This window comes from Gossypium hirsutum, chromosome D13, assembly GCF_007990345.1.
Source record: "Gossypium hirsutum isolate 1008001.06 chromosome D13, Gossypium_hirsutum_v2.1, whole genome shotgun sequence".
Taxonomy (NCBI): Eukaryota; Viridiplantae; Streptophyta; class Magnoliopsida; order Malvales; family Malvaceae; genus Gossypium; species Gossypium hirsutum.
Genome location: NC_053449.1, coordinates 7913407 through 7925974, shown reverse-complemented (window position 1 = coordinate 7925974; position 12568 = coordinate 7913407). Strand labels below are relative to the sequence as shown.

At 31.9% G+C, this 12568-nt stretch overlaps 1 protein-coding gene across 1 annotated transcript; it reads right to left on the bottom strand.

The window, feature by feature from the left end:
- Positions 1-10100: 10100 nt before the first annotated feature.
- On the bottom strand, positions 10101-11796 carry LOC107919554 (NAC domain-containing protein 104). Its single transcript, XM_016848996.2, has 3 exons — positions 11551-11796; positions 11024-11319; positions 10101-10447 (listed from the first exon to the last, which is right to left on the bottom strand). Exons 1-3 carry the CDS (start codon positions 11717-11719, stop codon positions 10304-10306), a joined length of 609 nt encoding a protein of 202 aa, XP_016704485.1. The 5' UTR covers positions 11720-11796; the 3' UTR covers positions 10101-10303.
- Positions 11797-12568: the final 772 nt, after the last annotated feature.

The window sequence follows — 12568 nt, the reverse complement described above, 5'->3', positions numbered from 1 at the left end:
ATTTAGCTTTTAATACTTTTTTTTCTCTTTTTTTTTTGGCAATAAATTTAGCTTTAGCAGTTGTACCTATGACTTTTTCATATTTGCATCGGACGGTCAATGTAAAGTTAATGCTTCATAAAAGAGTTCTTAAAGCCCAATGTCTTTTGGGCTCTTTTATTACTCAAGCTCATGAAATCTTTTGTAGGATTAAAGCTCTAAAGTCTAAACTCTTTCCGAATTAGTACGAGATTTTGAAATCTTAATTTTTTTATCTTAAACATTTTTATTTTTTATAAATATATTAAAAATAAAAATAATCATTAAATTAAGATTATTAATTTGATTAATTATTTTAAAAATTATTTTTACATATATGAAAAGTATTTAAAACATATATAAATAGATTTAAGATGTTACACAAAAACATACCAATACTGAAATAAAAACGATACGATGACATTGGGTATAGTATATGATAACTATTTTTGGCGATAAAATTTGCATACAATTGATTGTAAAATTCATAAAATTGATTTCTTTGTTGGATTTTCTTTTCCATCAAATTAGGAATGATAATAAATTGTATGAATTTAGATAATATTAGGATTCAAATATTTTAATTGAATATTGTAAATAATCATTTAACTATAAAAAATATTGTAAAATATTTTTGAAAATATTTGTATATTTCTTTGATGTTTTAGAACTAGGATTAAATTAAGGCCATTTGTAAATTTTGAGGATTAATTTTTTAAAATTATAGCTAAATCAATATAATACATAAAAGTGAGGGTTATTATACCGGTTTGCTTGCCGTTTGTGGTTTTGACGGGAATGACCAAAATGATCGAACTATGTAACGTGAATGCTTAAATTACAAATTTTTTCTTTTGAGTGTTTAAAATAAAAAAAAATTATCGTTGGGTGACTATCTATGTAGTTTACCCTTCTAATTATCATATGCTTCGGGATGGATGCAAATATTAATTCTCCCATATTTAATATCCGAGTACATTTTAATTTTACAGATAACATATTCAAATATCTAAATCTATTATCTAATTTGCTTTTCAAAATTTTAATATTTTTGGACTTATTAAATGTGTATTTGTAACACCCCTAACCCATATCCGTCGCCAGAACAGAGTTACGGAGCATTACCGGAATATACAGATCAAATACAGACAATTCATATTACTTAACATTCATATCAGAAATTATTCATAAAGTCCCTTATATGAACCCTCAAGGTCCAAAATACACATTAGAAACAAGTTAGGACTAAACCGGGTACTCGGAAAATTTTTCGCAAAATTTCAAAATTTTTCCAAGATGCAGGGGACACACGCCTGTGTGAGCATTCGAAATAGGGCACACGGTTGTGTCCCAGCTTGTGTTAGTACCCATGTAACTCTTTAACTTGGGTCACACGCCCATGTGGATATTTTGAGCATTCTGTTTTGCAATTTTAAAGATGCAGGGAACATACGGTCAAACCACACACCCATGTGCTAGGCCGTGTGTCACACACGGTTGAGACACACGTCCATGTCTCTACCCGTGCGGATGAAAATAGGCCATTTCTATGCCACATTTCTCACCCAAATTTGTCTTCCACCTACATGAACACTTTAACACATTCACAAACCAATATAAGACATTCAAATCAATCAAAAACCAAGTCTTAAACAAGTCATATTATCACATATATCTTAGCATTCAAATTTACCATGTTGATCAAAACACATATTTTCTTACTTATACCAAACATACTATCTCAACTCATCCACCAACATGCCTATAAACTATCCATCATTCAACTACACTAATTATATATGTCAAGCATGATAAGACCACACCATATATATATATCAAAATATGTCCAACACTAGCCATTCCAATAGCTAATCACAACCAAACATATAGATGCCATCATTGGCCACATTTAGCTTATACATGCCATTATAACCCAAAATTTAGTTTACTTTTTTATACCGAAACGAGCTGATGGATAGTGTGAGATATAATACTTAGTAAGTTCATATAACAAGAAATTAACTTACCATTTAATTCACATTTAAGGTAAGCAAATAAACATGCTCAAGCCAAAGTGGCCATTTGCCTAAACACATATCCTCATCAAGCATGTCAGTCATGTAATTCACATAAATACCAAGAAACATGAATGAACTCATCAATATTCAATTTCCACATACATGTATTTATCATTTCAAGTGTCCATGAACATGTACATATCATATCTTTGTATTTCAAGTATTTCTCATAGTAATTCATCTTGAATTAATATAATCTCATATCAGAACTTTACCCGTTGAATCATTTAAAATATCGATGGATACAAGGGTAGTACACATAAAGTGCACAAAACTGTAAACCGTCAATTCATATTGGAGAATGCTCATATAAGTACATAAACGAGAAGCTCTCTCTCGAGCCACATAACGGGAAGCTTATCCGGGCTGTATAACGGGAAGCTCATAAGAGCCATAATCAGGAAGTTCATGCGAGCCAATAACGAGTAGCTCTGAATAGCCATTAATAAGGAAGCTCCAGATAGCCATATATCGAGAAGTTTAAGCGAGCCAATATCGGGACGCTCATAAGAGCTGTGGTGTGTCTACAACACATGCAGAATCACCACCAATTGGGATGCTCCGAAGAGCTATTAATAGGAAGCTTGCAAGAACCATATAATAAGAAGCTCGAGAGGGCCATATATCGGGATGCTCATGAGAGCTAGACGCTTTTTTTCGAGCTGTGGTGTGTCCGCAACACATGCAGGACCACAACCAATTCGGGAACCCTGTATCCATCGAATTTTATTTATTCAATCGAGACTTAATACTTATCGAGCATTATCGGATAGGTGATCGATTTTCATACATGTCAATTATACAACACATATACACAACATTCAATTTAAAACATATAAATATACAATTCAATTACACGAACTAACCTCGACAATTGTTCGTGTACAAAAAATCTACTAATCCGACCCTTTTTCTTTTTCACGATCTGACTTTATATTTTATCTATCCAGATCTATACGAATTAATTTAACATTAATTTATATTCATTTCAATACAATTTACATCTTTGGAAAAATTACCATTTTGCCCCTATACTTTTAATTAATTATGATTTTATCCCCAGGCTCGGAAAATAAAATCCATGCAATTTAATCCTTATTCCAAGCCTAGCTGATTTTTATATATCACAATAGCAGTTCATGTATTTCATAAAATTTAGAATTTTTCCATGAATTTTACAACTTTTCAATTTAGTCCCTAAATCATAATTTCATCAAAATTCCCTTTACAAAAGTTGTTTATCTATAAACAACCTTTCATTTTCTACCATAAAAATTCATAATTCAACTATATTCAGTCATGGAAAAACCCTAGTACTTTGATAACTGTAAAAATATAATATCGATAATGACAATATATCACAAAGAAAAGAGAAATAAAAATAAAGGACACACAAATTTTACGTGAAAACCCTTTCGGGAAAAAAATCAAGGGCAGATGAGAAGAAAATTCACTATGTCGAATTCGAATTAATTATAAGAGGAGTAGACTATGTCTATTTATAGGCTTGTAAAACCATATTCTAATAGGAGTGAAACACCTTATTCTAATAAATATCAAATAGATGGAGTTTAATAAGGTTTAAAAAACCTTATTCTAAAATAAAATAAAAGAAGTATAATTCTATAGGGATTTTACTTTTATTTTATTTTACCACAGTATTTTATTTAAATAAGGATTCAGGTCACTTAATTCTAACAATCTCCACCTTGACAAGAATTCTTAATGAACAAGTTCTTCATCGCGAACTCTCAACGAACAAGTTCTCCACCTCTTCCATAAAACCCCTTAAGGGTTTATCTTCAACAATGAACACCAACCAAGTCTAAGCAATGCTCAAACTTGGTTATAGGAAGTGACTTAGTCATCATATCTACAGGATTTTCATGAGTACTAATTTTGCTGACAACAATATCACCACGAGCAATAATATCACGAACAAAATGATACCGAACATCAATGTGTTTTGTTCTCTCATGAAACATTTGATCTTTTGTAAGAAAGATGGCATTCTGACTGTCACAAAATATTGTATTGATTTGAAGGTTTTCATTGAGTTCACTAAAGAGTCCCTTCAACCAAATAGCTTCTTTACAAGCCTCAGTAATCGTCATGTACTCAGCTTTAGTGGTAGACAAAGAGACTGTAGTTTGCAAAGTGGCTTTCCAATTGATTGCACAACCTCCGATTGTAAAGATATAACCTGTGAGAGATATTCTTCTATCGAGGTCTCTAGCAAAATCAGCATCAATATACCCAATGACTCCATCTCTAGTTCTTCCAACTGTAAGCAAACATCAGTAGTACCTCGTAAGTATCTTAAAACCCACTGAACTGCTTTCCAATGTTCTTTACCGGGATTCACCATGTATTTGCTAACTGCACTAACTGCATATGATAAATCTAGACGTGAACAAACCATGGAATACATGAGAGATCCCATTGTACTAGAGTATGGAACATGTGACATGTACTCAATCTCATCATCTGATTGTTGAGACAAAGCCGATGAAAGTCTGAAATAGGTTGCTAAAGGAGTACTAACATGCTTAGCATTCTGCATATTGAATCTGCAAAAAACTTTCTCAATGTACCCCTTCTGACTTAGTTACAATTTACTTGCTTTTCTATCTCTGAAAATCTCCATACCAAGTATCTTCTTTGCTGGTCCCAAATCTTTCATCTCAAATTATTCATTTAGTTGGGCTTTGACCTTTCTTATCTCTCATTTATCTTTCGCTGTTATCAACATGTCATCAACATAAATGAGTAGATACACAAAAAAACCACCACTATTTTTCTTAAAGTAAACACAACTGTCAAAGCTACTTCTTTTAAGATCATGAGAAGTCATAAAGGAATCAAACCTCTTATACCACTGTCTTGGTGACTGTTTCAAACCGTAAAGAGACTTTTTCAGCAAGCAAACATAGTCTTCTTTTTCTGAGACTGTAAAACCCTCTGGTTGTTGCATGTAAATATTCTCTTCAAGTTTTCCTTGCAAAAATACAGTTTTTACATCTAACTACTCAAGCTCCAAATCATCCATGACCACAATACCAAGCAAAGCTCAAATCGAACTATACTTCACAAGTGGATAGAACACATTTGTGAAGTCCACTCTTGGAATTTGACTGTAACCCTTTGCAACAAGCCTTGTTTTATATCTGGGTCTTCAACTCTTGGAGTCCACTCTTTCTTCTTAAACACCCATTTACAACGAACAATCTTTTTACCTTTAGAAAGTTTCACAAGATCCCATGTTTTATTTTTGTGTAGTGATTTCATCTCTTCTTGCATAGTAAACATCCACTTTTCTGAGTCTTCACAACTAACCGCTCAGAATAATTAGATGGCTCTTGGTTTGCATCTATATCTTCATCCACATTTAAAGCATAAACAACTAGATCAGCCTCAGCATACTTCTTTGGAGGTTTAATTTCTCTTCTAGCTCTGTTTTTGGCGATAGAGTATTGTGGTGAAGAAACAACTTTATTTTGAATTTTTGTGCTGGCTTCAGTAGTCGATTCTGTTATAGATTCTGTATTAATCTGATGCTCCACCTGCTTTTGATTTTCTTTATTGGAAGAGTCTTTAAGAGATAAGTTAAGTAGCATAACAGTTTTTCATAAAAAATAACATCACTGCTAATAATAACTTTTCTATTTTCAGGACACCATAATTTATACACTTTTACACCAGTTTTATAATCAAGAAAAACACTTGCAATTCTACATGAAACATTATTTCCCATCAAAACAACACCTTCAGACACTATTTCGTAAGTTGTAAACCAATCCCGATTGGGACTCATGTGGAAGGTGCAGCCCGAATCAAGGATCCACTCCTCTCTCACTTTAAAATAGTTGACAGAAGCGACTAGAAGTTCACCATTGCTGTAGTTTTCTACAACATCAGCCTTACCAGAATTTTCTAGTTGTTTTCCATTTTGATCCGCAGCCTCCCTTTTGATCTTATTTTGTAGCTTATAGCACTCAGATTTAATGTGCTTTTCTTCTTGTAGAAGTTACAAGTTTTACCTCTGTTTAAAGACTTCGGTCTACCCTTAGATTTATCGCAAGGATTCCGTTCCTGTGTCTTTTCACGATCATCATTAGCATTCTGATCTTGTCTCCCACGAACAATGAGACCCTCTCCTTAAGAGTCAGTTTTAACCACAAGATGCTTCATCTTATTATACGAGGTTAAAGAATCATAAACCTCATCAAACTGTGAGAGACTCTCGGCTATATAAAATTGATGAGGTTAAAGAATCAATCCTAGATCTTCCTTATCATACTTAACCTCCATGGCCTCCAAATTTAAGAGGATTTCTTTAAACACTGTCAAGTGTTCGTGCACAGACGCACCTTCCTCCAAACGATGAGTATAAAGACGCTGCTTCATATGCAACTTACTAATTAGAGTTTTCGACATACATATTTGTTTCAACCTCTTCCATAATCTAGCGGTGATCTTCTCCTTCATCACATCCTGTAAAATTTTGTTAGACAAATGCAGATGTAACTGTGTTAGCGCCTTTCGATACTTGCGCTTCTTCTCTTCTTCCGTCAATGTTGAAGGCATCTTATCTACCCCTAGCAGGGCTTTCTCTAAGTCCATCAGTGCAGAACTGCCTGCATCTTTATCTGCCACAACGCGAATCTGGTATTGTGATCCAACAGAAGAATTTCATACTTCAAAGACACCATTACCATAATTGAGATGAACAACTCGGAAGCTCTGATACCAATTTATAAAAATAGAATATCGGTAATGACAATATATCACAAAGAAAAGAGAAATAAAAATAAAGAACACACAGATTTTACGTGGAAACCCTTTCGGGAAAAAACCACGGGCAGATGAGAAGAAAATTCACTATGTCGAATTCGAATTAATTACAAGAGGAGTAGAATATGTCTATTTATAGGCTTGTAAAACCATATTCTAATAGGAGTGAAACACCTTATTCTAATAAATATCAAATAGATAGAGTTTAATAAGGTTTAAAAAACCTTATTCTAAAATAAAATAAAATAAAAGAAGTACAATTCTATAGGGATTTTACTTTTATTTTATTTTACCATAGTATTTTATTTAAATAAGGATTCGATTCACTTAATTCTAACAATAACTTTACAAATTAATCCCCGAGATAACTAGATTAAGCTATTACGATCTTGGAAATATAAAAATCATTAAAAACGAGACTTGAATACTCACCTAATTGAGCCAAAGTAAGCTCGTCTATCTTTAAGCTTCAAACTAGGGTTTCCATGTCTTTTGATTTTAGGAAAGATGATAAATGATGATATTTTGCTTTATTTTATTATTTATCATCTTTATTTTTCATCTTTCCAATTTTATCCTTTTCTTTTCTTAATTTTCGATTGATGACTAATCATCCTTATCTACTAACTCTTCTAAATGGTATATTTGCCATATAAGGACCTCAAATTTTGAATTCCATAGCTATTTGATACTTATAGCTACTAGAACTTAACTTTGGCATTTAATGCAATTTGGTCCTTTTATCAATTAAACATGTAATCGGTAAAATTTTCCTAACGAAATTTTCATACGATATTTCTTTCATAATTCAAACCATAAAATAATATTAAATTTTTTTTCTTACGGACTCGAATTTGTGGTCCTGAAACCACTATTCTGATTTCATTGAAAACGAGTTGTTATAGTATTTCAAAGCATTTATATAATTGATAAATAATTTAATTAATTTGAACTTAAATTTAGATGATAATACTCGAATTTAGTATGAATTATAAAAAATTAAAATTTCAAAGCAAATTTACAGAAAGGGTAAACTATCAAAATAGTTACTTTTTTTTGTCTCAGGTTACATGTTAGTCACTTATGTTTGAAATGTTACGTTTTAATCATTTATGTTATCGTGATGTAACATATTAGTCACTGAGCCGTTAATTGTCGTTAACGGTGTAACAGTAAGTTGACATGGCATATTAAATGATCATTTTAAATGAAAATTTTAGGTTAAATTATACAATTGCTCCTTATATTTTTTCGTTTTGAGCTTTTCCGTTTGGTTCAAGATTCGAAACCAGTAACGGTTCCAGTCCCATGAGCCTTGCAATTACGCTTGGTGACCGTCGTTGTTTATCGTTATCATCCACCTAATCTTCGCATTGGTTTGTAGATAATATAGAGGCATTTGTACGAATCTCCAAGGCTTAAGGCTTCCTTTGGCATCAATGACAACTCTGTCATCCTGATAGAGTCTCGAAGCTTCCTTGAAGAATTTTCATGGTGACCTCGAGCTACCTTCTTTGTACTAAAAAATGAGGAGGAGAGGTGACTTGGTCTAATTACCAGTAGGTGTGGAAAGTTCTGATGCTGGATACTAGAGCTCCAATGTAACCGGAGATTGTTTCGAATAGTCCAGTGATGCTACTGCTCGGCATTGTGGCTGCTTCTTTAATTCTCTCGATATTGCTGGTGTTTCAACAGTCTTCACTTGCTTCATTTTCTTTTCACTCGCCTGAAACAAATTTAAAAAAAAAAACATCCATAAAACAATACAAACCAACATAAAAAAAGACGAAGATCAAAAAATAAAAACCAACTGATGTTTCCACAGGAGAGGGGTGCTTAGGGGAGTAAAGGCATTTTCCAGAAAGAAGCTGGTGACGATAAAAGATTTGAAGGAAATCAATCATGCATCCCATTTGTTTCCTTATTTGCTTTTCAAGATTTTGCTATGGCACTACACTTGTCATCATCTTTTCTTTCTTTTTTTTAAGAAAAAAAACTATTCACCCTCGTATTTAACTCAATAATCCACTTCTTAGTGGCAAGTTAATCTTTCTGTTTAGACTTCCTGACAAGAGAATGGAAAATAAGAAGAAAAAGAAAGGAAAGTTAAAAAAAGGTAAAAGAAACAAAATAAATTAACTTCTCATGCCAGCTTACCGTTACACCTTAAAGGTAATTAATGACTCAGTGACTAAAATGTTACAACACGATAACGTAAGTGACTAAAATATAACATTTCAAATATAAGTGACTAAAATATAACTTGAGACAAAAAAAGTGACTATTTTGATATTTTACCCTTACAGAAATCGTATTTAACAAAAGTTACAAACATATGAGCGGTTGTGATCCCTAATCAAAATTACGAAATTGTGTTTTATAGAAAGGTTAAGACTAATGATTAAGGTGGGTTATGCATGAATTTGAGATTTTGGTGGTTGATTATGTAATGTATTAACACGTGCGAGAAAGGCAAAAAGCGTGCGATGCCTTACATCATAACTGACTCAATGCTTCTCTAAGCAATTCCACCAACCCATACCATACCTTCGTCTCCAAATACCATCAAAGTTGGAGTTTAGAAGGGTAAAAACATGGATGTCTCTTGTAAATAATTTTTTATATAAATTTAATCGAATAAATAAAAAATTACATCCAAAATTAAAATGGCATCAAAGTTGCAAACTATATATATTTCAAGCAAAGCCTTACGGACAGTGTTCTTAGGGCTCCACCTGTCCCCTATCCTTATTGTCCTTTGTACGTGAGAATCTCACCCAATGCCATACTTGCACATTGTAAGTCCTAATATCTTATAGGTTTAGGATTTGGTTAAAATATTGGTATTCCGAATTATTGGGATCACACATTTAATCTTGATAGAGTATTCCGTATTCACACGTCGCGTATATCTATTCTCTTAATATAATAATTTATATCTATAATGATAAGGTATTAATTTATTAACTAAATTTTAAAAAATTCGCAATCAATACATAAACAACATGTGACTAGCATCAAAATAAAAAATCAAGACTTACTCTCCTCTAATTCCCTCCTATTCTCTCAGATACACACGTTTCATCAATGTATATTATGAGCACATTGCATTTGGATTTATCTAATCTTTTCCAACACAAATGGTGGGTGTGGTTGAGGAATCTTTGGTCCAGCATCCCACACAACATCACTACACACACACACAGTGAGTAATAAGCATGGATTTCTCCATGTTTCTATTTTCATTTACTAGAATAAAAATAATACTATATTTGCTACAATAACAATTCCATTTCCGTATGCAATCTCCTATCTTTAACCTGGATAAAACTATTAATAATCTAACAATTTAAATTTAATTTCTCTTTGAAAGTACATTCAAAAAAGTTTGCTGGTAATGCATGCTTCTAGCATTAATGGCAATTGCTGATTTCATCATCATCATCCAAGGATAAAAACACTTCGTCCAAGCACGATAGTTCCATTCCACCATCCTCCTCATCACTTGTACTACACCTTCTTTCATAAACTCGACAGATAACCCATTTGCTATAGTCCTGAAAAATAACCAAAACAGGATAATAAATAGACAGGTTGGATTGATTTTAATTGAGGTTTTGAAAATTCAAAGTCATTTAGAGTTAAAGACCATTTTAAGTTTGATCCATTTTGAATCTCGATCATTTCAAATTGTTAGTTGAGTTTTTTTGACTGGCTCGTTTCAGTTAAGGTTATTTATGGTTACTTATTTTGATAATTTTATGTTCGAGTCATTCTGATTTGAAGGTTCAAGTTTTATGAAAGGGGCGAAGTCAAGAATTTTATATTAAATTAGAAAACTTTTGAAGATCTGGCTAAAATTTTTCAATTTTGTCCTAAAAAAATCTAATTTGAATAATTAATTTTTTAGAGAAATCAAAATGTAATTTTCTCATTCTAACAAAGGGCACAAAGTTGTTGCCTTCCCCTTTTGGATCCACTTTCAAGTTTCGTTTTATTTAATTATTTAATTTTTTATGAATCAATCAAATATCAGATTTAAATTTCGTGATGAATAAATCGAATTTAGGTTAAAATTGACATTTATTTAGAACGAGTTACAAATGAAGAATTGTATATAAAAGGATACTAACTATTTTGGAATTATGTCCTCTACGTTTGGATGATCTAGAGGTACCGCTGCTGGAATCCGAATCCGAGAGACGATATTCATGCATTATCCAATCTGTCTTGACACCTCCTCCTCCTCCTCCTTCAGCTTCACCAATGAAGAAAACCAAGTATTTTTTAATGCCAACTCTCCTGCTACTACTCCTATTCACTACACTTTCTTCCATTCCCATTGCCTTCCAATACCCATTCCTTGTATTCCTATTTTCACTCCTCCTGCTGTAATAGTACCACTGCTTTCCCTCCCCCAATGCTTTACCTATTTACCAAAACAAACATACATTATAATATTATTATTATTCAACTTTCTACCATATCTATATAATATTCACATTAAATCTCAACTAAATTCAAAATCAAGTCAAATAAAAAGCAAAACTCTTGTAACACTATTTTTTCTATGCACAAGACTCGAGACTTAAACTTTAATTAATAGTGTCCAACTAGCATGATAAGTTGAATAAAAATAAGAATATTATTATATAAATACCATCAAGTTCCCAGGGATCATAGGGATAGAGGTGAAGATCAGGGATAACGTCAGGGTGGCAAGGCAAGAGGGCGGCCTTACGTTGAAGGAAATGAACCACTAGCTCTTCATCTGTGGGATGGAATCTGAATCCTGGAGGCACTTTATTAATGCTATTATTATCTCCCATCTCTCTCTCTCTATATAGCAGTAGAAATGCAACAAAATAAGGAGGAGAAGAAGGATAGTGAAGGAGAAGGATTTGTGTAGTGGGTGATATTTATAGTGTGGGAGAGGAAGTAAAACAATTTTATTGTATAGTGGATCATGGTGCATCCTTGATTTACAACAAATATATTTATAAAAATTTTATAATAAAATAAATAAGAGTTTGGTTTGCTCAATAAATTTAAGATTTTAATCAATTTAATTAACTCGTAATATCAAATCGATCAAATACATAATAAATATAAAAAGATAAAATTTTTAATTATTTTTTAATTAAATTAATATTAAATTTAACTTATTACACTAACTCAACCTCCTACCTATATAATATTTATAAAGAAAAATCAATTAGTTGACGGTATTGGGTGCTCACTGAAACTTCCCCACGATGGCACGTAACGGATTATGGAATGCTTTTGCATTGCATAATTCCCAAGTAAGGTATCTTATTTTAGCTAGGCATAATCAAATTCATTTTAGTTATTTATTTAATTTTTTTAGTTATTAAAATTTTTCTTTTGTCAAATTAATTCAAAATGAATGGAATAATTAACGTTATTTTAACTTTGATGATGTCGCATACATGTGGATTGTGAGGTAAATGGCATGTCAACATTTAACTAATTTTTTGAAAAAAAATTAAAAATTAGAAATCATTAAAATTATTAAAAAACTATAAAAAATACTTTTTTAATATTTATAAAATTAATTAAATGTTGATGAGTCATCCACGAGTATGTAACGTTTTTTTCCCTTCATTTTGAACTATTTTGAAAAAAAATGTGAATTCAAAGATTAAAAGAGACGAAAA